This window comes from Carassius carassius, chromosome 26 (genome assembly GCF_963082965.1).
Source record: "Carassius carassius chromosome 26, fCarCar2.1, whole genome shotgun sequence".
Taxonomy (NCBI): Eukaryota; Metazoa; Chordata; class Actinopteri; order Cypriniformes; family Cyprinidae; genus Carassius; species Carassius carassius.
In genome coordinates, this window is record NC_081780.1 from 13,189,962 (window position 1) to 13,214,548 (window position 24,587).

Consider the following 24,587-nt stretch of genomic DNA (forward strand, 5'->3'; position numbering starts at 1 on the left):
CCAGTTATGCCATATTTTCGGCATAATCTTTTCAATACAATAGAAAAAATGGAAACTGGAAAAAAGGAGACATTGAAATTGTAGATATTATCTTTTATGCTGGTATGAAGTGTATGTTAGCTGTCATGAAATACATTTTTGTATAGTTGATGCCCAGTGGTTTGACATGGTTTACTCATTTAAAAATAATTTAAACAGCATTATTGTAATATATGGTAACATCATCGTTTTATAGTTAGTATGCATGAAGCTTTATGAGCTGACTTTACTGAGAGCCTACGATTAATATTTTATCACAATTTTTAAATCTAGGGAAGGTCCAAGGGGATCTTTAAAACACTTTTGCACCAAAAAAAAAATGCCCAAGAAACACTTTCTCTTTTAAATTATTTAATTTGCCTGTTTTATATATATATATATATATATAAAATCCTTCTTTTTTTTTTTTTTTGCAGAGAGAGACAGTCCCAGAGGGTGACTGCTTGTTGCAGAGAAGAAGAGATCTGGAAAAGGAAGTGGAAAACTTAAAACGTAGTTGGATTAGCAAGGTATCATGTACATAATGACAAACGGCTTTCAGTATACATTGTGTATAAATTTGGTGTGGCAAGATGCATTTCAAAATGTGCTTGTGTCAGAGTCCCTTTAAGACAAGACATGTCACACAGTGGCCATCTTTGAAAAACCTCTCAGGCATGCAAATGCAGCCCCTATCTCTTTGGATGAGGAAACATCAGATTCTCCAAAACTGTTCACCAAGCTTACAATTTACATTTTGGATATTCTATTGTTTTTGGTTTGTGTCCATTTGTATGTTTCATGTGTGTATGTGTGAGAGAGCAGCAGTCTGGGGCAGATCTGAAGGTCCAGCTGGTTCAAGAGTATTTGGAGCAGGAACAGGCTTTGATTAGAGAGTCCTATCGCCGTAGAGACGAGCTTCATCACCTTCATCATCTCATACTTATCAAAGCAGATGAAAGAGAGCAGAAGAGCCGTGAGCTGCTCAAAGCACAGGTTACATACTACTCAATCCAAAACAGTTATATCAGCATCACAGTTGCCCTGTGATTTTATTTCTGGGCTCTATAAGAGCAAACCAACCTATTCATCTTTATAGTTAGAACTTAAAAACATCCTCATATCATTTTAAATCTAGTTTTCTTTCTTCTATGGAAGAGAAAAGTTAGTATGCAATGAGAAGTACCCAAAAATGTCAAAATACACCATACAAAAAAAAAAATTGCTATATTCTGGGTCCATATGTGTTTTTCAAGCATATATTTATTCAAATGTTGCGGGTTTGGAACAACATGAGGGTGAAAATGTTTTTGACAGAATTTTTTTATTTTTTGGGTGAGCTATTCTGTTATGCTTACATATTGATATGAATGCTGTTGCAGCTAAAATATAAGCGTGCCAAGCAAGATCTGCAGGGGAAAGGACTGGTTATTCAAGAACACTTGAAACAGACTCAAGAGACCCAGTCAAGGTATTTACTGGTGATTGACATATACTCTATAGATAGGCTGAAACCGAGTTAAAACTTTGACCTGATATAGAAAGAATCAAGTTTGTTAGCTTGTAGTCTGTTCAGTAAATGTGTACTTCTGTGCCGCCTTACCCTCACCAGGCTGGGTGTGTTTGCTAAACTGTATGAAGTCACCAAGGGCGAGCGGAACAAATACCTGAGCCTGATCCACATCTCAAACCAGAACCTGGCAGAGGTGCAAGAGAAGCTGGCCAAACTGGAAGAAAATCTCAAGACACTGCAATTGATTGCTATCAACAAAGACAAGTACCATGCTTTCACGTTATATGTTATACATAGTATTTTGTTTTTACAAATACAATCTGTCTACATCACACCATAATATAATGTTTGGTTAACATGCTTGGTTTCACTCTAGGTTGCTGCAAAAGTCCCGTCTACAACATTCTCACAGCTACAAGCTCAGAGACCGTATGAAGAACGAGCTCTCACGGGTGTTACAAGTTCTGGAAGAAATGCACCAGAAACGAGAGGAGCAGAAATTGAACCTCGGCAAGCTCACAGACACAATCAACATGATGGAGCAAAAAAAGTTGTATATGTGCAAGAGCTACGAGGCTGCTATGCAAGAGCGCAACCAGCGGTGAGAGAACATTACAAGATCTGTCAGGTGGAATAATCGCAGTCTGGGGTGGCATTTGAACCATAACTTTGTATCTGTGTTTGTGTTGTCAGGGCCGTGCAGCTTGTAGAAAAAGAGCAGGAACTGTGTATTTTCTATGAGAAGCTAAATGTGCTGGTGAAAATGATCGAAGACAGTAACCTGAAGATACAGAACATGGAGGATGAAATCAGCAACCTGAAAATTGAACAGAAGGAGCAAGAAAGACAGAATAACATTCTCAGGAAACAGTTGTCCAGCAAACGGGCACTGGAGGAAGAAAGCATCCTATTACAGATACAGGTACCTGCATCTCAGTTCTGAAACCACTGTGCAACCTTTGTCTAAAACAAAAATGAAAAAAAAGAGTGACTACTCTTTGCATCTTCCAGCTTTGGGTGTATAATCCAAAGAGATGATCTATCATAGAAACATAAAAAAACAAAAAAAAAAACAAGTTCCAACACACTATAATGCAGTGGAATGCAAGTAAAGGTTAGATTGTATATACTATTCCAAACATTTATTGCCCTCTAAAGTGACACACATACTCACAGATGTGCTGTTTTGACCATTTATAGTTCCTTCTGAGAGATAAAACTGAAATAAAGCATCTTAGCAAGAATCTCCTTGATACTTTTATACCCCTCTGTGTTTAATCAACACAGTCTCTTCATATAAACCTCTTCTGCATCAGAATAGATAAAATAAACACTAAAATATTAGATCATGTTACTAGATCTAATCCTTGCTGTAGGGCTTAAAGTAAGGGTAAAAACATATTATGTTCCCAGACACTGTGTGCAGTAGTTCCAAACTATAGTTCGAGTCCAGTTCTTTTCACTGATACTGATGTTGAAAACACTTCCTGATGTGCAACACATTATTGCTACACTGAAAATGACAATTACACTGCCGTTCCAAAATTTGCTGTCAGCAATATTTTAGTGTACAAAATATTTTTGTATACTTAGTGTACAAAAATAAAAGTTGTTGTAAGAAGAAATAAAAGGTAAGAAATAATCTTGTGATGTGATGACATCTCAATTCTTACTGTGTATCACAAGGCGTCCTGTACTAACACAAGACCCTGAACAAACCAAGAGAATCAGCCTACTCTTTATGGAATGTCAGGACAACCGCCCAACAGAAACAAAGGATTAAGACTCAGACCCCAATCACTGTCTTCACCGGCCCACCTTCTATTGTTGTAATTTATTAGATTGCTTAAGAAGGGTTTTATTCATCCACTTGCGGAGAACTAAAAGATGACCTTTATCACCAGCCTTTGGCCTGTCTATTGTGGGCTCCAGCTGGTGTTGCACGTGTCACTCGCCCTGGCTGTAGTCTTACATAACATTGATATCTTTCAGGTCTCTCCAAGATCAAGTCAATTTGGACATCTAACTTGTATTTCAGCTTTTCCTCTTTGTTGACATGCTTAACACTGGATAGCTGGAAGCCCTGCAATGTTGTCTTTAGTGACTGAAAAGCACAATGATACATCTGCCGCCAGCCTGACGGCATTTTTAACCAAATGACTCACAGGGGGATACAAACACACACACACACACACACACACACACACACACAAACAATACTCGCAGTCTGTGCATCTGTGTAATAAGAGCAAAGGGGCTTTAAATCAGTCCACTGTTTTAATTGTGTCCTGATGGTGTGGCTGTTTTTTTTCTGTGCCATAGCTGTCTGAGACGAAAGACAGACTGACTGAGCTAGAAAAGGCTTGTGTGGATTATGCCAGAGCTAGAAAACTGAGTGGAGAAGATCCATCTACTGAGGAGCTCATCAAGAAGATTGAACAGGTGTAGTTGCAATCCACATGAAGGGAAATATTTGGGTTGATGTCTTTTTTTTTGGCAGGGACTGTCCTGTTGGTCAGTTTCACTAAGCACAATCACCCAAAACAAGTGTATTTGCAGAATTTACATTTATTTGTAACACTTGATTTCGTATGCTATTTCTTAACAATAATAATAATAATTAATGCTATTTTTAAGAATTCTTTACATTCTAGTCATGGTTTGTTATATTATACAAAATAACTAATTGTTTACACATTTTATTGCATAAAATATTAGATGATGCCGATTTAGTTATAACTGAACTTTTAAGGGTAATAATTTCTCAATTTCAACTAAAAAAAGTTTTTGCATTAATTCTATATATTTTTTCTTCAATAAATATTGTATAAACATTATTATTATTAATAATTATTTATATTCTATACCTAGTTTGTTATACATATATTTGGACAGCATGTATATTTAACACATTTCATTGTTAGAATAGTTGGAAAAATATGCACTCATATAGATAAAAAAAAGGAAAAGTTAAGGTCACTAACTGGTGTGTGTGTGTGTGTGTGTGTGTTTAGTTAGAGGTGCATCTGACAGATAAGGAGGCTCAGCTCTTGGAAATGGAGCTTGTGTATGAGCAGGTTACACGCCTTTCCCAGCGCATCCAAATCAAAGCTGAGAACGGTAAAGAAGACACACTGCATCTGGCTAAAAAAGTAAGCTTACAGATAGATTTACTATAACACACTGTATAGCACCATGGTTGGTTTTGCTTCAGGACTCAGAATTTACACTGGACCTCAAGTGGTAAACCACAATACAAAATACTTGATGCTTTGACATTATGCAGACCTCATGGTCTCCAAAAAACACATTAATTAACCTTAGCAAGCTGTCCTTAACAAATCCTTCAGCTTAACGAAACTTCAAACTAATGTGCTGTGTTACTGTATACACATAAAGTCATGTAGCCAGGAGTTTTAGCAAATTCATTTAGAATATGTTTATGTTTTAGGTGAACGAGCTGCAGGCTCAGATTAGAGAGCGCACTCGTAAAATGATGGCAGTGGTAGCAGAGCTGTCCATGAGACAGGCGGAGTGTATGACCCTACAGCAGGAGATGAAAGACAAGGAACTACAGCTGGACTTGTGTCAGAGGCATGTGGAGCAAGGCCTGCCCCCCTCAGAAAACATAGAGAACGAGTGGCTGCGTTGCCTTCGAGATCAGCACAGACGCCAGGCAGATGCAGAGAAAAAAGCCAGGGTAAGCTTCCAAATGCACTCAAATCTTACAGTAAACATTAATAAATATGAAATTATGGGTCACAAAGGACACGTTTTCATGAGATTTTTCCTTATAGAGATAGACATTTTATAAACTCCTCAATTGTGATTGATGTATTAAAATTCGTTCTATCATTATAAGGACTGTCATGTTTGATCAGGTCTGTGCTAATGCTCCATTTGGAATTTACTTTGATTTGAAATATTTAAGTAAATATTTAAACCACCTATTAACGTCATGTTTGTGTGATACTGAAGTATTTCTATGTTTATGATTGTTAGCTGGCTGAGGAAGACGAGTGGAACCAGCTTCCCAATGGTGTTTACACCACGGCTGAGCTGCGACCCAATGCTTACATCCCCACTGACGATCCTTTGCCAGTGCCCAAACACTACGGAGCCCTGGCCCCCTTTAAACCCACTGAACCTGGTGCCAACATTCGCCACATCCGCAAACCAAAATATAAGCCTATTGAGATCTAGAGTGAGTCTCCAAACTCATGATGCTTACAGACATAAAAATAAAAGTCCAGATGTTCTCTCATTCCTGAGGAATCTAGTCCATTTCCTCAGAACTAGTGATGCTAACATAAGACTTGTTTATCATATGGGTCCAATTTCAATGCTCAGCAGCCTAGTAAAGCTCCTTCTGGTGGCATGCTGGGAATTCAGAGAGATTCTTTAAAGATTTGCCAGAGCTGAGGGGTGGGGGAGGCTAGAGATGATCTTATGCCCGCTGTAGCCATGCACAGTGGAGCCATACAGGGAAATTATTTACAGAACCAAATGGGACATTTTTTGGAATTGTTTTCTACTCCGATATCACAAAGATTATGAAAGTTTTTTGGAGGCAAGTAAAATGATTCGCCTAATAATTGCATGGCTAATCTCTAGCCATATCATTTGGATGGTTTTATATTTTGGCATATCACCAACTCCTAATCTTGGCACAGCTATAGCTTATTAATCAACTTCATTAATAGTGTGGTTTTCATACACAAAGTAGCTCAAAGTGCTTTACAGAAAAGTAACCAATAACCATCTAAACACAGCTGCAAAGTGAATAGCATGCCTTACAGGCTAAAGAGTATAATTGCAAACATACAAAGGCAGCAATATAAAAATAACCTTTTAGGAAATTGCTATTGACAAGAACCATCTTATTTTGTGGAATATAAAATTAAGCAAGAAGAGTACAAAGAATATATGATTTTTAATTTATTTTTTTTATGAAATATTTACAAATGTACCCATTTGACCCCAAATAACATATGGGGGAAAAGATCCCTTTATGTGTCTTTTTTTGTTGGTGCTCTTCCATCGAATCTGTGTGTATAGATAAGTGCATAATATTCTCCATACGTATTGGCATCAGTAGAGTCAGTATTTGTCCATCTGGGTACTAAAGTGTGATATTTAAAGACGAGACTGACAGTTGGCAAATCTTTGGTCAAAAGTATGATTTTGGGCTTCAGTTTTTTAGATATTGCTAACATTGAAACTTCTGTACTACAGTAACCTGAATATATTAAGCTTTGTTCTTTGGCCAGGAGGACTTATATTTCCCCTTATTTCTTGGAATGTTTTCCATGTTTCCCTTTTTACCACTTTAACGTTTGTACCAGACATTTTTTACTTGACTTCAAAGCCCAGCTTGATCTGTGTTTGCTTTAAGGCCATCTCCTCCACAAACCTGACGTCCACATTCTCCTGCTCTTCAGAAGGGTTCTGAGCTGAAATACAACACCCACACAATTATTACCTAACAGTAAATGATGATATTTACTATCCTACAACATATTTTATGAATGACTTCATCTCTGAAACCGTGTACCTTGTTCCTCCCTTTTTGAGAGAATCTTGGCGAGGTAGTTTAGGGGTAGGAAATCAGGATAGAAACAGGACTTGCTGTGGTCCAAGAGTGCAGAGTCCTGAAAAATATATGTTTAGCTGGGTAAACATGGAAGCATTTGTTCTGAACTAAGAGCCAAGACCATTATTCAGTTTCTTAAGAATCAAAACACCTGATTCTTTGTAAAAAAAAAAAAAAAAAAAAAAAAACCTTGCCAGCTTTTCATCTAGTGTCTAGTCTAATAAGCTTTTTCATCCACGTATTAGTTGCAGTTGTCTGGCAGCTATTCAAACCAGTTTAATACCAGTTTTTTTTCTAAAAAAAAACAAATCATCAAATTAAAGCAAAAGCACCCTCGGCTGAATTGGTGAAACTGACAGATGCTCCAGAGTAGTGTACTTGTCATGTTACCAAAATTTCAGTATTCGGTACCGATACCAGTGAAAATCCACAGTTCTCGGTACCAATTTCAGTACCAAAGCAAACCACAAAAATATGCTAATTAAAAAATACACTGTTTAATCACTAAAAATAAAACCAATGCCATTCTTTATACTTATTTACAATTTTGTCTAAAGTTTATCTACAAGTAATATAGTTATGAAAAACAGTAAACAAGTTTCACCCAAATTTAATTTGTCTTTTAATTAATGAAATTTAAACATTTTATTTTTGGTAAATAAATGGGATTTGCTATTAAAATTAAAACATGGAAGAAATATTGTGTGATTTCTTCAAAAAGTTTTATAAATGTTTTCAACAGTAGTAGCAGTATCACATACATTCTACTAAATAATAGTAATATTTCTAGCACACTTATTTTGAAGGGTTGCCGTGAATACCTTTAAATTGACACTGGTTTTACTCAAATGAAATGGTAAAATGCTTGTGAACTGACTCAGAGCAGTTCTGTTCATGTTGTTTATGCGTCACATGCTTCAGTCTATGTAGTAAACAAACCCACACGTCTCTGCCATTCATTTATTCATTCATTCACACAGAGACGTGCAGAACATGCATGATTCATATTTCAACCAACTTTTGCAGCTTAGCATTTACAGATACTGGTCCATATGGAGATTTGATTTGATTAATTTATGCTAACTTTGACAAATTCCATGACTGTACATTTTAAAATGCAAGTTAGTCAGAATCCAATGTCTGCTCAAAACATCAAAGTTTTTGTTGAGTGCTGAGTTCTGCACTTTTGTGTATCATCTCCTGGCAAGCTTTCTTAGTCTCTAGGCTATAATAAGCTATAATTCTTTCATAATTTGGTTCTGGAGCCAGGTCTGCCCCCTGCCGTACTCACCGTGTTTTCTAAGTTTATTTCCAGCAGAGTCCTGACGTATTCTCTGGAGATGCATGCAGAAGTTATGGGGTGATCCCACTGCTGGCTAACTTTCTGCTCCATATACTAATTACAAAAACATCAAGTCAACATGAAATGGAATCACAAACCATAATGTGACATTTATCGGTTCGTAATGTGACATTTATGATTCAAATACAATATTCAAAAATGTTGGGTGGGACACGGTATTGATTGGATTCATATTAATGTTATCCACCATTAAAATACTGTGTTAAATATTGTCAATTTTGGAAAGCTGCATTACTATAACTATTTGGTTACAGGTTAATACTTTCCCAGTCACGAGAAAGAATATCATCTACTTTAATGATAGAGTCTGAAGACAAATGTATATATATTTTTTTGAATAACTTGCTCAGATTAATCATTTACAATAACACTAGGAACCAAAATGTTTCCAAAACAAGAGGAAGAGGTGGGAAATGAATAATGGATGAGTACACTACCATGGAAAACAGCAGGACTAATCAGCAAGGGGAAAATTGGCTTGCATTTTTCTATTACACCTGCCGAACTTCCTCACTTGGCTGCCTTGAGACTAGAAAACAAATACTGAAGCCCAAGCACATGCTTTGAGCCAATACACGACCACAAACATGCTCACATTCCTTTTCTTTTACACAGGATTAATTCTGACATCTACAAAAGCAGCTCCAAGCTCGAGCAAGAAGTGGGACAGGGGTTGGACCTCATAAGACACAGATTTTCAAGAGAAGAGTTAAGTAGGAAACTTACCTCAGGAAGTCTTTTCAGAATACTGAACTTCAACTGCTCATTGGCATCACTGTTATCTAAATCTGTCATGAGATACATAGAAAGAGTGAGAGGACAAAACATTGTTCTTAAAATAAAACACCTAACTCCTAAATGGCCATGTTTCTTTAATAATGTGGATAATTAATGTGGTCTCATATTTATCCACTGTTTGATTAAAATCTAATTCATTTTATGCAGGTCAGGAATACGTTTTTTTGTCTATTGAAGACCTTAATTCAGTGACCAAGAATATGATGTAGGACAGCACAGGAGTTCAAAGTTGACCGGTAAAGTCCAAGTACTTTATCTATGTAAATGGACCGTTTTTAGAACGGTATATTAAAATGTGTTTAAATTAGTACCTGTCATAAGTCGTGAAACAAATGGTTCTGTGAGTTGAAGAAGGCCATGGTCCACATATTGGAGAAAAGTGTGCTGTGGGAGACATCGGACTCCAAGCACACTTAACAGTGTGGAATAACCTACAAGTGCACACATAATAAACCACTCAAGCATTTTAACCAGTTTTGTGATGGATCGAGTGGACAGAACTGAAGCACTGGATCAGTGACTTCTAATCGTCTTCCAAGCAGCCCTGAGCCCAGGCCAAAGCATTTGTGTCAAAGAGTGGATCCACCCAGATATATCTGGCCCACTTCAGATTTCAGAAACAGCTTTTTTCCCCTCACTGGGTCAGAGAAAATCAGACACACCCAATCACTAAACGATATGGGATTCATTTAGAATTTGGAGAGATGCTCATTCGATTAATCTTTAGAGGGTTCAAATGTATTTGGTCAGCCATGGGAGAACTAAGATAAAGTTTTTCCCTTTGGCAACATTAAACAAACTCTTAAAATCCAGCAGCTCCCTTTTCCTTAATATTGTATATCAAGAACATTAACTCTGTAAGATCTAGTGAACTGTCTACCTTGATAGTAGAAACATGCTCCCAACAAGAACTATTTTACTAAAGTATAGGAAGATGTTAATGTCAAACTCTGTTGGAATCAATTGCGAGTTGAGTCTTTTCATGTGGAGCATTCCAAATAATCACTTAATGGGCTTAATAGGCATGTAGTTGACAAACAAGCAGCTCAATGGGATTTGGAACTGTTTTCTAAGTGTTCTCAAATTTTCTCAGTCAGGCGTCTTCTTACCTGGAGGGAGGGGGAGACAGAGCCCTTTAGTTGCTTCCAGAATGCGAAACATCACATGAAACATTGCCCACTCTTCTGAACTACCCTGCTGCTTACTAAAACAGAAAATTGAAGGCTTTAGATTCAAGAAGTCAAGAACTCTCGTCCCCTCTCAAAGAGGAAGTAAAATATGGACAGGTGCACATACATGCAAAGCACCCAGGGGCCCAACTTCAGCTTCTGCCACATCAATTCCAACACGTGCCAGACCAGTTCCAGCTGAACGGAGAACACAGTTACAAAAATACATACAGCAGATTCAAGACAACACCCATCCTCTATGAAACTACTATAATTCTGTCAAGATGATCAGTGGAAATACTCTCACTGTCCTCAATTGACAACTGTCAGAGAGTGTACTGGACAGTCTGACTCACTCTCCCTTCCTGTTTTCATTTTCACAAATGCACAAGCACCACCCTTGCTCACTTTAGTTTCACTTGAGCAAGCTCGTTAACTCCAACACTTGGCAGATAATGCATGGGTTCTCACATCCTCATGCTCACCCTGGTCAGAAAACAGGACGAACCAGTAAACGTCTGCTTCCCCTTTGGTCTTCCGAATGGGCTCAATTCGGTGAAAACAGATATTTAGTGCATATCTTGAACTTTTGTTCCTTTACGCAATAGGAGAGCAGAACATTTTGAGGTTTGTTCCAATCTTCCAAGTAGGAGGGAGATAACTGTGTTTTGGCATAAGGATAAGAGTTTATCACTCTGGGACCATGTGCACACCACAAGAAAAAAGGTTGTCGCCCTGTGCATATTTAAAGACTCATTTTGGTCCACGATATATAACCTAATCACTAAATCGTTTTATCAGTTGATCTAGTGGCAGACTTAAAACACTTGAAATAATTAAAAAAGGGTGGTCTGCTTAAGGTGCAGCTTTGTTTTGTGTCGACAGAGGAGAATCGGCCCACTCCTGCCAACTGCTAACACGTGTGCTGCAAGAGATTTCAAAATGAAGCAAAAGCACAAACACATACCAGCTTTGCAGCATAATTCACCACCAGCAAATCAATCTTTTTCTTCCCAAGTCCTGATAAATGTCTGTTTAAGTGCTCTCTGAGTTTGTCCACCATCTGAAAAAATGGATACAGATCCACTTCACACACAAGGATGCTTTTAAAAAAGGTAATGTACAATCTGCAGGGCATTAAAAAAGAAAAAAAAATTGGTAGACTTGTTTTAATTCTATATTTAAATAATACACACACACACACATATAACAAATAGTAATAAATATATGCGAAATATGTATACATAAACAGTATGCTATATACATATATATTTGAAATAAAAAAAAAGACCATCAAGTGATCCAAAAGACATAATTATAAATACAACTATCAAGAAAACTGGTTGCTTGGATTATGTTCGGTTGTACATTTTAACAGTGTGGAACGACCAATCAGAATCATGTATTCCAGAAAGCTGAACAATAAATTATAAATATAAACTTTTATGATGAAATTACATTAAATCCTTAATGGATTCCTCTTCAGATTAGAAGTAGGTGGTCTGTATAAGAATAATAAATCTTAAGGACTACTGCAGTCACAAGACCATTTTAAGACAAGTCCTCTGTTTGTTATTAAGGCTTTTATCCTTGCGGTCATCGTCAAGGTTTGTATAATGGTCTAGAATTGTCTGCACTTATCTCCTATTCGCTCTTTTTTCAGCTGCTTTGATGGCATGTCTGCTTTATTTTGTTTGGAGAGTTACAGCTGACCATTGCTGGATGATGGACAGCTGAATGGTCAGCTACTCACCAGGCCCACCAGCACCCTCTGCTGTTGGTCTTCTTCTTGAAACAGTGGAACTACACGCTTATCTGGAAGGACAAAGAGAACGTACGAAAGAAAGTGAGCGTTTAAGGTTTAGTTTCATCATTTACACACCCAATGATGTTTTTCTGTGGAACCCAAAAGACCTGCCCTCATCCGTAGCGCTCGAATTTTATTCTCACTAGAGTACATTCTGACTTTTGTTTGGTCACCATGTGAATCTGTTGCATGGAAAAGAGCAGCGTTAGCATTCTGCAAAATAGCTTATTTTGTGTTTTACAGAAGAAAGCCATGCAACGAGTAAATGGCAGATTTTTCATTTTGGCTAAACTATATCACTCCAGTCCTGTTAGACAAAATGTAACAACCTTAATAATTCGACTAATTTCTATTATCTTTGTAGGAACTAAAAAAATAATAATAATAATAAAAAAATTAAAAAAAAAACTTTTTGGTAAATGACAAGCTACAAATAAAAAAAAATATCATCCAGAACTGAAAGGTATTCTGACTAACACAGGATAACACATTGTTTTGTCTTACATGTGTGTGTGTGTGTGTGTTTTGAGTGGGAAGGAGGAACTGTATTCACTCTTATATAAGAGTATGGAATTCCTCCGCCCATTTCCCTCGTATCTAAAGAGGTGCTTGATTAACTACACATAAACCTAGAGACTGATTACATTCGAGCCAGAGAATGTGACCCTGAAACTCCAGTCGCAGGGACTTTCCATGAAAGTTTGAAATATTTCCAGGATTTGATCAGGGATAAATAATCTCACAAGTGTGCTTTTGTTGACACGACTGGCCATTTAAACTGAGTTTCTCTTACCCAAACGCCAAGTGTCCACCATGGACATTACTCTGCATGTAAGAAACAAACAGGAAAAGAGACCTTGAATTACATCAAGCTGCATTTCACCAAAACAGCAAAAGTAAATACTGTCTTGTTTTAAAGAGGTTCAAATTATTCATATAAGAGTTAGTTTGCTTTTGCATGAAAAAACACTCTGTTTTGTTACTGTTTTGTAACTTTCTTGCACACTCAAGTCTCCATGCACACTCATGCACATAATATTTAGCACATGCCAAACTCCACCCACTTTTTTGTGTTGTCCTCAATTTGGCGATGATAGCGGGGAGATTTCTTCTTCTCGGAGTTCTGCAGCAATAACAGCACAAATGTATATTTTTAAACGGATAGTCGTAATAGTCCTACTGTAGGTGCTCACCAGTCAATATATTGTGCCTGCTGTCATATTTTTATTATTATAAAAATATAAATATATAACACTCAATGCATATAGTATTATACATTTATTATATATATATATATATATATATATATATATATATATATATATATATATATATATATATATATATATATGTATATATATCACACACACACATCTTATGACTAGGGCTGTCAGTAAAATAAAATAATTGTTTTATTATAATATATAAAAAAATATTTGTATTATTATAAAAAAAAAATTGTTGTTGTTGTAAAATGTGTATTCAGTTCAAAATGTGAAATTATTGAATTCTGCTATATTTTTTAAAAACCTCAAACCTCTATATTTCACAAAACATCATGCAAATGTGCTGTGCTTCAATAATAAAACAACTTTCCCAATATGGCCATAAAGATGTTTTTGACCAGCAAGCCTGCAGTCTTCAGCTGGTGTTCACATTTTTTATTAATGACTATATTTGTTTTAGCTTCATTGATGATTACATTTCACCATAAAAAGAATGCAAATGTCTTTTGTTTAACACCTCATCTGGGCTAGATTAAGAAATACATTTTCTGTAAAGAATGTCTCTTTACTGAGAAATGTGTGCTCCTCTAGGGACTTTTGTGAATGTTTGTGTGAAATGGACACTTGAGCTTAGACTCCAATCAGTTTCTACGAATCCCAAAACTTTTTGACCAAATTAAATAAACTTTTTAACAAATTGTATTAACTTTTGATATAGATTCTGGGTCACTTCAGTCCTGATGAATAACGTGTGGTCCTAGCGCTCACCATAGCAGCCTGAAATCTGTCCCAGTCCTCTTTAATCAGACTGGACCTGAAGCGTGGGCTCGGTACTGCCTCGAAGTACCTCATCCTGTCCAAGACATGCTGGAGCTCCTCCCAATAACCCTGCAGGCTTTTAGGCTTTAATTGACCCACAAGAAGCTAAATTATTCCCAAAATAATAAAATACAAGTACAACATTATTGCAAAACAGACTTTTGATATTATGTTTCCTGCTAACATCTCTTCCAAGCAGATGTAATGAATCAGTCTATATGCACTCTTACATATCTGACACTGTTTCTTCTGCCATCTAGTGTTTAGAAAGTGCACTGTTTTTTGTTCATTTGTCAGCCCATTTAATATCTGTGATGTGAGGTACAGAACATGAATTGTGTACAATATGCTCAGTAACATTAAGAAAGTAAATCAGATCTTTTTTTTAACTCTCAAAAAATGTCCTGCTGTTTATCATTTAAAGATTATTTCATATAATACAATAATTTCATATAGAATTTAAATCCGTCTTACCTTCCCTTTAATTAATGGCTGACAGAGCAGTTCAGGAGTGCATTTCACCCCAGGGATTGCTGTCAGAGCCACAGGAAGCTCCTAGAAAAAAAGACTTTCATTCAAACTCATATAAAACAGAAAAATAAGTCATGTAGAGAAAAAGAACTCTGTGCACCTTTTTCTCGAAAACACAGGAGTACGGCAACAACTTATCTAGGCTCACACACTGCTGGTAGCATATTCTGTACAGGGTCGCTGAAATGAGAGTTATACACTTGTTTTTAATACTCATCTTGCATGCAAAACTGACATAGGTCGCATGAATTGAAGCACACACCTAAAATAAATTCCTGAATCTGATCAAAAGCATCAAAGCTCATGACATTCTCACTGATCCAGTTTATAATCTGGAACAAGAGAGAAATGAGAATCACACATTTAGAGGGAGTTTTCAGCACACAAAAATAATATCTCTCTCTCTCTCTTTTGCTCACCTTGAGCTCTATCACAGGATTTGGCTGAAGGTAGACCAGCATGCAGTGCAGAGCAGCAAGCCGCTGGGCCTCTGGCCTGTCTGAACTGAGAAGCTCAAGCAGGAAGTCTGGATTGAGCTCCATGGTGTACATCCTGCCGGCACGGACATCAAGCAACCTGCTGCCAGACACACTCACAACTTCTCTGCCTGAACCCAGGTCTTCAATATGACCATCTGCTCCTGTGAGAAGGTAATACACACAGAAGATACACAATGGATCAGCACTGCAGAATTAGTTTAAGTGACTGTTGAAATAGAACATTTCAAATAACAGTTAAAATCATCCTAAATATATGTTAAATATGGTGCTGTCAAATGATTCATCACGATTAATCGCATCCAAAATAAAAGAATATATTTTACATAAAATATGCATACATGTATATATTTACATAATACATGCATATATTTAAGAAAAATACATCATGTTTATATATTAAATATATTTATCTGTAATATAAATATACATGTAAATATTTTTAAAATGTGTGTGTATTTATATATACACAATAAATATACGCAGTACACAAACTTTTTTGGATGCAATTAATCGTTTGACAGCACTAGTTAAAATATATGCAAAGTCTAACATTCATTACACATAATATTATTAAATAAATCATACAATAATAAATATCAAATATATGAAATAGTTTGCAGTATTATAAAATAAAAACACGTAAAAAAAAAATGAAATGAAACAACCCAGGAAAAACACCCAATCTTCTGAAGAGAGAGAGAAATTTGATAATATATATATACATACACACACACACACAGTCGGTACGGAAAGTATTCAGACCCCCTTAAATTTTTCACTCTTATATTGCAGCCATTTGCTAAAATAATTTAAGTATTTTTTTTCCCCTCATTTATGTACACACAACACCCCATATTGAGAGAAAAACACAGAGTTGTTGACATTTTTGCAGATTTATTAAAAAAGAAAAATTGAAATATCACATGGTTCTAAGTATTCAGACCCTTTGCTCAGTATTTAGTAGAAGCACCCTTTTGATCTAATATAGCCATGAGTATTTTTGGGAAAGATGCAACAAGTTTTCCTCTCTGCCATTCCTCCTTGCAGATCCTCTCCAGTTCTGTCAGGTTGGATGGTAAACGTTGGTGAACAGCCGTTTTCAGGTCTCTCCAGAAATGCTCAATTGAGTTTAAGTCAGGGCTCTGGCTGGGCCATTCAAGAACAGTCACAGAGTTGTTGTGAAGCCACTCCTTCATTATTTTAGCTGTGTGCTTAGGGTCATTGTCTTGTTGGAAGGTGAACCTTCGGCCCAGTCTGAGGTCCTGAGCACTCTGGAGAAGGTTTTCGTCCAGGATATTCCTGTACTTGGCCGCAATAATCTTTCCCTCGATTGCAACCAGTTGTCCTGTCCCTGCAGCTGAAAAGCACCCCCACAGCATGATGCTGCCACCATCATGCTTCACTGTTGGGACTGTATTGGACAGGTGATGAGCAGTGCCTGGTTTTCTCCACACATACTGCTTAGAATTAAGGCCAAAAAGTTTTATCTTGGTTTCATCAGACCAGAGATAACTTCAGGTGTTTTTTTTTTTTAGCAAACTCCATTGGGGCTTTCATGTGTCTTGCACTCAGGAGAGGCTTCCATCGGGCCACTCTGCCATAAAGCCCATAAAGATGGTTGACTTTCTACAACTTTCTCCCATCTCCTGACTGCATCTCTGGAGCTCAGCCACAGTGATCTTTGGGTTCTTCTTTACATTTACATTTAATCATTTAGCAGATGCTTTTATCCAAAGCGACTTACAAATGAGAACAATAGAAGCAGTCAGGTCAACAAGAGAACAACAACAGTATACAAGTGCCATGACAAGTCTCAATTAGTCTAGTATAGAACGCATAGCCAGGTGTTTTTTTTTTTTTTTTTTTTTATAAATAAAAAGACAAGAAAAGGAAAAGTGCTAGTGTTAGTTGGTTAAGTGCAGGTGAAAAAGATGAGTCTTTAGATGTTTCTTGAAAATGAGTAAAGACTCAGCTGTACGAATTGAGATTGGGAGGTCATTCCACCAGCTGGGCACAGTCCAGGAAAAGGACCGTGAGAGTGATTTTGAACTTCTTTGGGATGGCACCACAAGGCGTCGTTCACTTGCAGAGCGTAAACTTCTGGAGGCCACATAAGATTTAACCAGTGAGTTTAGGTAAGTTGGTGCCGTGCCAGTGGTCGTCTTGTAGGCAAGTATCAGTACCTTGAATTTGATGCGAGCGGCTACTGGTAGCCAGTGTAACCTGATTATGAGAGGAGTAACGTGAGCTTTTTTTGGCTCATTGAAGACAACCCTCGCTGCTGCATTCTGGATCAATTGCAGAGGCTTGACAGTACATGCAGGAAGGCCCGCCAGGACAGCATTACAGTAGTCCAGTCTGGAGAGAACAAAAGCTTGGACAAGAAGTTGGGTTGCTTGCTCTGACAGGAAGGGTCTAATCTTCCTAATGTTGTATAAGGCAAACCTGCAGGACCGGGTCGTTGTAGCAATGTGGTCTGTGAAGCTTAACTGATGATCCATCACAACTCCTAGGTTTCTAGCTTTCCTCGGAGTAATGGTTGATGAGCCCAGCTGTATAGAGAAGTTGTGATGAAGCAATGGGTTAGCTGGAATCACCAGGAGTTCGGTCTTCGTAAGGTTAAGCTGAAGGTGATGGTCATTCATCCAGCTAGAAATGTCACTCAGACAGGCTGAAATGTGAGCAGCTACCGTCGGGTCATCTGGCTGGAATGAGAAGTAGAGTTGGGTGTCATCAGCGTAGCAGTGGTAAGAAAAGCCATGCTTCTGAATGACAGATCCTAAAGATGTCATATAGATGGAGAAGAGAAGTGGTCCAAGTACTGAGCCTTGAGGAACCCCAGTAGCTAGGTGGTGTGACTTTGAAACATCACCCCTCCAAGACACACTGAAGGATCTGTCAGAGAGGTAGGACTTAACCCACAGGAGTGCAGTTCCAGAGATGCCCATCTTTCTGAGGGTGGACAGGAGAATCTGGTGATTAACAGTGTCAAAAGCAGCAGACAGGTCCAGTAAGATGAGTACCGAGGATTTTGAAGCTGCTCTTGCTAGTCGCAGGGCTTCAGTAACCGAGAGCAGAGCAGTCTCAGTTGAGTGGCCACTTTTGAAGCCAGATTGGTTGTTGTCCAGGAGGTTGTTCTGTACAAGGAACATAGAAAGCTGATTGAACACAGCTAGCTCAAGTGTCTTTGCAATGAATGGAAGAAGGGATACCGATCTGTAGTTTTCAAGAAGCGCTGGATTTAGCTATGGTTTCTTGAGCAGTGGGCTTACCCGAGCCTGCTTGAATGGTGAGGGAAATGTTCCAGAGTGAAGAGAGGAGTTGATAATGTGATTAAGCGAAGGCATGACTGAAGAAGAGATCGCTTGAAGGAGGTGAGTGGGGATCGGATCAAGTGGACAAGTAGTAGGATGATTGGATAGGAGAAGTTTGGAGACGTCCATCTCTGAGAGTGGGGAGAAGGAGAAGAAAGATTGTGCGTCGGTCATTGTGAAGTTGTCCTCAGTCTGCGGTGTGGAGAATTGGTCGCTGTTGGATCTTGTCTTATTTGTGTCGAAAAAAGTCGTCCGCTGTAAGAGTCGATGGAGGAGGTGGTGGCGGCGGATTAAGAAGAGAAGAGAAAGTTTTGAAGAGTGTCCGAGCGTCACAACAGTTGTTAATTTTGTTGTGGTAGTAGAATGTTTTAGCCGTGAAGACATTTGCAGAGAAGGAAGAGAGGAGAGACTGATAGACACTGAGGTTGGTAGAGTTTCTTGATTTCTGCCATTTTCTCTCTGCAGCCCTGAGTTTAGAGCAATGTTCACGGAGAACCTCGGACAACCAGGGGGGAGATGGGGCGGTGCGTGCTGGTCTAGACAACAGTTTACCTCTTTACCTCTCTCACCAAGGCTCTTCTACCCCGATAGCTCAGTTTGGCCAGACGGCCAGCTCTAGGAAGGGTTCTGGTCATCCCAAACGCCTTCCATTTAAGGATTATGGAGGCCACTTTGCTCTTAGGAACCTTAAGTGCAGCAGAATTTTTTTTTGTAACCTTGGCCAGATCTGTGCCTTGCCACAGTTCTGTCTCTTCAGACAGTTCCTTTGACCTCATGATTGTCATTTGATCTGACATGCACTGTGAGCTGGAAGGTCTTATATAGACAGGTGTGTGGCTTTCCTAATCAAGTCCAATCAGTATAATAAAACACAGCTGGACTCAAATGAAGGTGTAGAACCATCTCAAGGATGATCAGAAGAAATGGACAGCGCCTGAGTTAAATATCTGAGTGTCACAGCAAAGGTTCTGAATACTTAGGACCATGTGATATTTCAGTTTTTCTTTTTTAATAAATGTGCAAAAATTTCAACAATTCTGTGTTTTTCTGTCAATATGGGGTGGTGTGTGTACATTAATGAGGGAGGAAGTTAACTTAAATGATTTTAGCAAATGGCTGCAATACAACAAAGAGTGAAAAATTTAAGGGGGTCTGAATACTTTCCGTACCCACTCTATATTTTATATATAATATATATATTATGCTGTACCTGACAAGAAAAGACTGTAGCAGAGCAGGTCTTGTTGTCTGCAGTTGATGAGGTGCAGGAAATGATCAGCCAGGTACACCACTATATAATAATCTGAAATAAATAAATCATCAACTGTGAAGATAGCCTATGACACTTTGTCAGATGAACGACTTTCCATGTATTGTATGAGAGAGAATTAAAGACTGGGCTGGATGGATTTCAGTGGGCTGAGTGAGAGATGTTGGCTGTACTAACCCAGATGAATGAAGATAGGATGGACGGTTGGCAAATTAGCAGGTGCAGAACCTTTCTCCAGAGACACAGTGAACGTCTTGCTGCAACCTATCAGAGAGAGTCTATTTCATCCTCTATATAATGACCTTTATATGTTTATATCACTCTGCATGATGTTTTGTACCTCTGTGCACAAATGCAATAGTGTAGGTGGCGTCCTTGTGCCAGTGAACTGGATGGCTGTAGCACACACACATGGTTCCTGTTCATGACCCCCAGAGATTAAGAACAGCAACATCCATCAGTTCAAATCAAGTGAATTACATACAAACACAAAATCAAAGTCAAAATAGCTGAAAAGCAGATCAATGATCTGAAATCATGTAGGGGATTTACAGCATACAGTGCCTTTTGGTAATTTGGCAATAGATGATTTCAGGAAATGCTTTTGCGATTATTATTAATATATTAATATTATTATTATTATAAGCCAGCTTTTAAATTATCAACATGTGAAGCATGCTGATTGTGATTAAGTCAAAACATGCGAAAAAGCATGAGAAAATACAAACTTACTCTCTATCCCATGATAAGTTAGAATGGTGGAAAAAACACAGGTAAATATGAGCAGATGTTTCAGTATTTCACAGTATGGTTTCATGTTGAAGAGCACATGCTAAATAACTTACCTGTTGGGCTGGTGAAGACCTCTAACCTGAGACCGTCGTCCTTCATGTCCTGATAGTGATCATATCCAAAATTAACAAAGCTGTAAAACCCCAGACAACGCTTTATTCATTTTACAATCATGCTTATATGAACTGTTTTGCATGTCTTTAACTGCAAAACGTCAAATGAATTAAGTGACTGACCTCACAGAAGAAGTGACAGAAGAGACACTGGGCATCTCCAGTGGAAGCTCAAACTGTTGCACATAAAAGCATTTGTTTGTAATTAATCAGTTCCTCTAAATATTATTATAATAAGGCAGTTTAGATGTGACACAAAGATGTTTACCACAGTCTCAAAGTTGCGATCAGGGTAAAACTGCACACACTTCAGTGTGTGTTTCTCCTATAGGATAGAAAAAAAAACATACTGGAAATATGTACATGTTCAAAACTCAGAGAAGAAAAAAACAAACAAACAGTGAAAGTCAATCAAAAAAAATACTTTAGAATGATTAAGTAGCCTGTATTATCAAATGGCTACATCCAAGAAATCTTCATTTTTTTTTAGATTTCTTAGATGTAGCCATTTGATAATAAAGGCTTTTTAATTCCCCAGAGAGCCGTGTTCATTCTGAAGTATTTGTTGATGGACTGTGATAAACCCTAGACCAGAGATCAGCTTGACCTTACAGCACCAGGACCCCGAGACACACACTCTACTTTTGGATTTGTTCAAACAGTGAAAGTCAACTGAAAGAGATTCGAACCCGTGCAGTGATGTAGAACAGTCTTTGAGTATCCGAGTCCCACTGAACCCAACTGAAGTCCTCTGCAACTCTCTCTCTACTCAGACGCTCAGGATTCTGCATCACCTGTTTGAACAAGGACATGTGTTTTTAACTGTTTACCATTCGTATGAGCATCATTAGATTTGTATAAAGCCTTGTATCATAAAAACATATCAAGAGCAGCCCTTACCACTCTGTAGCCCTCCTGCCTCGTCAGATTAATGTGGTACTGATCAACATCTGTAGCAACAAAATAACCATTCATGATAAATTACAATAAATATATTTGAAATAGTAGTAGCTTGTACAAAATATGGTATAGTGCACTGCAAAAAAGCATATTGATGGTTTCTGAAACACTTCCACAAAACTTACAGCCATCCTCTGCCGCCAACAGCAAATGACTCTCCAGTACAGTGGTCCGATATGTCTTAGGATAAAGAAACTAGAAAGGGGGTCATGGTAAATTTCAATTGTGATTTCAATGTGTTTTTGATCACCAGCTTCACATAACTGCTGTTTACTACCTGCACTTTGACTTTGCAGTCCACTGCCTTCAGGACCTTTGTGTTGTTGATTGGGTGTATCTCAATGAGGAGAGTCAAACATTTTGACACTAAAGCAGAAAGAAAACAGAATTGTGTCAGGAGTTAAAGTTCATTTATATACATTTAGAGTCTCTGTTTTGTGAATGCACTTTTATGTCCAGTTGTATTATGATGTGAGCAAACTAGTATACATTTTATGCCTCTTGAATTTAAAACAGAAACAAATCAAACAATCGTCAGGCTTACAGTTCAACTTTTTGTACATGTATTTGGTGAAAGAATTAGGGTTTCTTTAAGACACAAAGGAGACATTTTTATTAAATTTGTATTTTATTATATATTTGATCAACTCTGCTATGATGTTACCACAGCACCCCATGAGAGAAGTGAAAGCATATTGGTATAAAACTGCAAAAAAGCTTCTTCCTCCTCAAATGGTCTAACCATAAAATATTTCAGAAACAGGAACTTGTGACAATCATGCCATAAAGGAAAATAAAACTATGTTAAACAGTAACTTAAAACTGAAAATGGCAACATCTGATGTAATGGAGTTCAGTCAAATTTATTCAATTTGAATAAATACAGTAACATATCTCAATGTCTAAATGCATTTGAATTCCAAAACATCCATTTTTAGTCAATGCTAGCGAAACGCTTGCATTGTTGAGCTTTGCAGTGAATAACAATTAAAGTTAATAATATATTGTTATGAATTATGTCCTGTACCTGGTTTAAAGCGGCCTTCTCCCTGTGTGGACTGAGATAGACTGACCGCTAGCACAGAAAAAGCTCACATTAGTGATCACCTTCTTAAACCCAAAAGGTGATAATAATGAGCTGAAATAAACACTAAGCAATACAATGATGCCTTCATGCTAAAAATAAACTATACTGGCCTGTAGACTCACCTAGGAGTGTTTCTTCTTTATTTAAAGAGCAGCTGGTGACACACTCTTGCTTTTCAAAAGTGTAGAGGAGCTGTGAAGAGGCACGAGACAGCAAAAATGACAACTTGGATTGGTGTATTAAAATAAACGAGAATTATGCATCACTTCCAGTTTATTTATATTCAGTTTGTAATCATGCATATATGACTGGAATTACATATCCACAGGCACAATGTTCATCCCATTGCGTTACCCATTCTGTACCTTATTCTCTGCACTGTGAGGATCGTACTTCCCAATTCTTGTAGTTCCTGTTGCTCCCTAAACATAAGGATCGAAAAATAGGTTAGAAAAATAAAAAAAGTATAACAGGAAGTGAACACAGTGACATCCATTCAGTTTGCATGTACTACAGTGTCTTCTGTATGTATGGCACGTAGTGCTCGTTTGCTTTAGACTGGCGACAGATTGTCCCGCGCGCGTCATTCGCGCTGCTATGAATGGAACGTCGCGCGCATGACCTGTCAAATGAAAGTGACGCATCAAACTAAAGCCAAACTTACTCTCCAAGAGTATACGACCCCTCCATCTCTCTCCACACTCAGAATGCGAGGCTCAAGAACACCTGCACACATTTTAAACGAGTACAGTGTGAATGTGTATACATTTATATAAACAATAAAAGCCCTGAGCACCACCTCCAATAATAAAAATAGTAGTATTAATATGTTTACTATTACAACTACTTCTACTACTACTAATAATGTAATTATAATATATATATATATATGCGCACTTGCTATATATCAAGTGCATTTAGTCTGCTTACCTATATTCGCTCTTTCCTCCTTCGCCAAAATGCTTGACACAACATCTTTCTGAGTATCGAAAACGGGGTTTAATCTCAACATGTGTGTTGTTTGTCCTGCACAGATTTAGCAGAAAGCAAGTCCACTAGAGCTGAAATTGAGGAAATGACCCGATTTCACGCCTCAGCAGACTCATTTAAAGGCATAAACTTTCTAGCTAAACAGACTAGATGGAGAGATATTGCATCTTACAAGCCGCTCCACTTTATCGCCGTGTTGACTATAGTTCGCTAAACATCATTAGAAATCTAAGTGATGTTACTAGAACGAATCATTCGTTTGAACCGGTTCTTTAAAACAAATCGGTCGATCTGCATCGAACATCAGGAGCTGGAAACGATTCTAGGTGACTGATACTGGATCGATGACATTCCACTCCAAATGAAACGAAAGTCCGTCAGTCTGCCGATCCCGGCATCACTTGCGGTGTTTACAAAAGATCTGCCACATGAGCACGAAGGCGGATCCAAAACACAGCTGAGCCAATCACACTCTTTTGGTCTAAAGAATGAAGTGTAAATGTTCGAGGAATTGATTATATGATTTTTAAATTGCATTTATTATATATTACAATTGAAAGTGTATATTCATCATTTGGAAAAAAAAAATATATATATATTTTCATTATAAAATCTAACATATATTAAAATAAATCACATGGTTAAACGTTTTCAAAGAGCCTGACGTTTTAGTTTTAGAAGTGTCATTGAGTATACTATTGAGAAAGTACATTTTCTCAAACTT

General features: G+C 37.7%; 2 protein-coding genes across 3 annotated transcripts in view; one reads left to right on the top strand and one right to left on the bottom strand.

Moving 5' to 3' along the window:
* Positions 1-9,494, top strand: part of ccdc146 (coiled-coil domain containing 146) — a 20,512-nt gene extending 11,018 nt beyond the window's left edge. Inside the window, exons 9-20 of one of the 2 annotated variants that reach the window (XR_009424001.1) lie at positions 456-548; positions 844-1,014; positions 1,401-1,489; positions 1,631-1,795; positions 1,908-2,132; positions 2,225-2,453; positions 3,854-3,973; positions 4,546-4,683; positions 4,983-5,231; positions 5,534-5,735; positions 9,103-9,298; positions 9,433-9,494. Coding sequence is in view for 1 of the 2 variants with exons in the window: in XM_059511282.1 (XP_059367265.1) it covers positions 456-548; positions 844-1,014; positions 1,401-1,489; positions 1,631-1,795; positions 1,908-2,132; positions 2,225-2,453; positions 3,854-3,973; positions 4,546-4,683; positions 4,983-5,231; positions 5,534-5,734 (1,680 nt within the window). In the remaining variant the exon portion in view is untranslated. Of the gene's footprint in view, positions 1-455; positions 549-843; positions 1,015-1,400; positions 1,490-1,630; positions 1,796-1,907; positions 2,133-2,224; positions 2,454-3,853; positions 3,974-4,545; positions 4,684-4,982; positions 5,232-5,533; positions 5,796-9,102; positions 9,299-9,432 lie in introns of those variants that run through there. The other variant, XM_059511282.1, reaches the window with a different exon arrangement.
* gsap (gamma-secretase activating protein) lies at positions 6,842-24,006 on the bottom strand. Its single transcript, XM_059511283.1, has 31 exons — positions 23,804-24,006; positions 23,538-23,599; positions 23,239-23,295; positions 22,996-23,065; positions 22,814-22,861; positions 22,064-22,152; positions 21,912-21,981; positions 21,727-21,776; positions 21,516-21,620; positions 21,095-21,151; positions 20,950-21,002; positions 20,767-20,846; positions 20,262-20,339; positions 20,099-20,185; positions 19,862-19,954; positions 15,257-15,477; positions 15,100-15,169; positions 14,938-15,017; positions 14,781-14,861; positions 14,256-14,390; positions 13,326-13,384; positions 13,055-13,086; positions 12,208-12,269; positions 11,422-11,517; positions 10,582-10,652; positions 10,395-10,489; positions 9,597-9,716; positions 9,214-9,275; positions 8,416-8,520; positions 7,086-7,182; positions 6,842-6,984 (listed from the first exon to the last, which is right to left on the bottom strand). The coding sequence occupies exons 1-31, from the start codon at positions 23,883-23,885 to the stop codon at positions 6,884-6,886; spliced, it is 2,568 nt and encodes an 855-aa protein (XP_059367266.1). The 5' UTR covers positions 23,886-24,006; the 3' UTR covers positions 6,842-6,883.
* Positions 24,007-24,587: the final 581 nt, after the last annotated feature.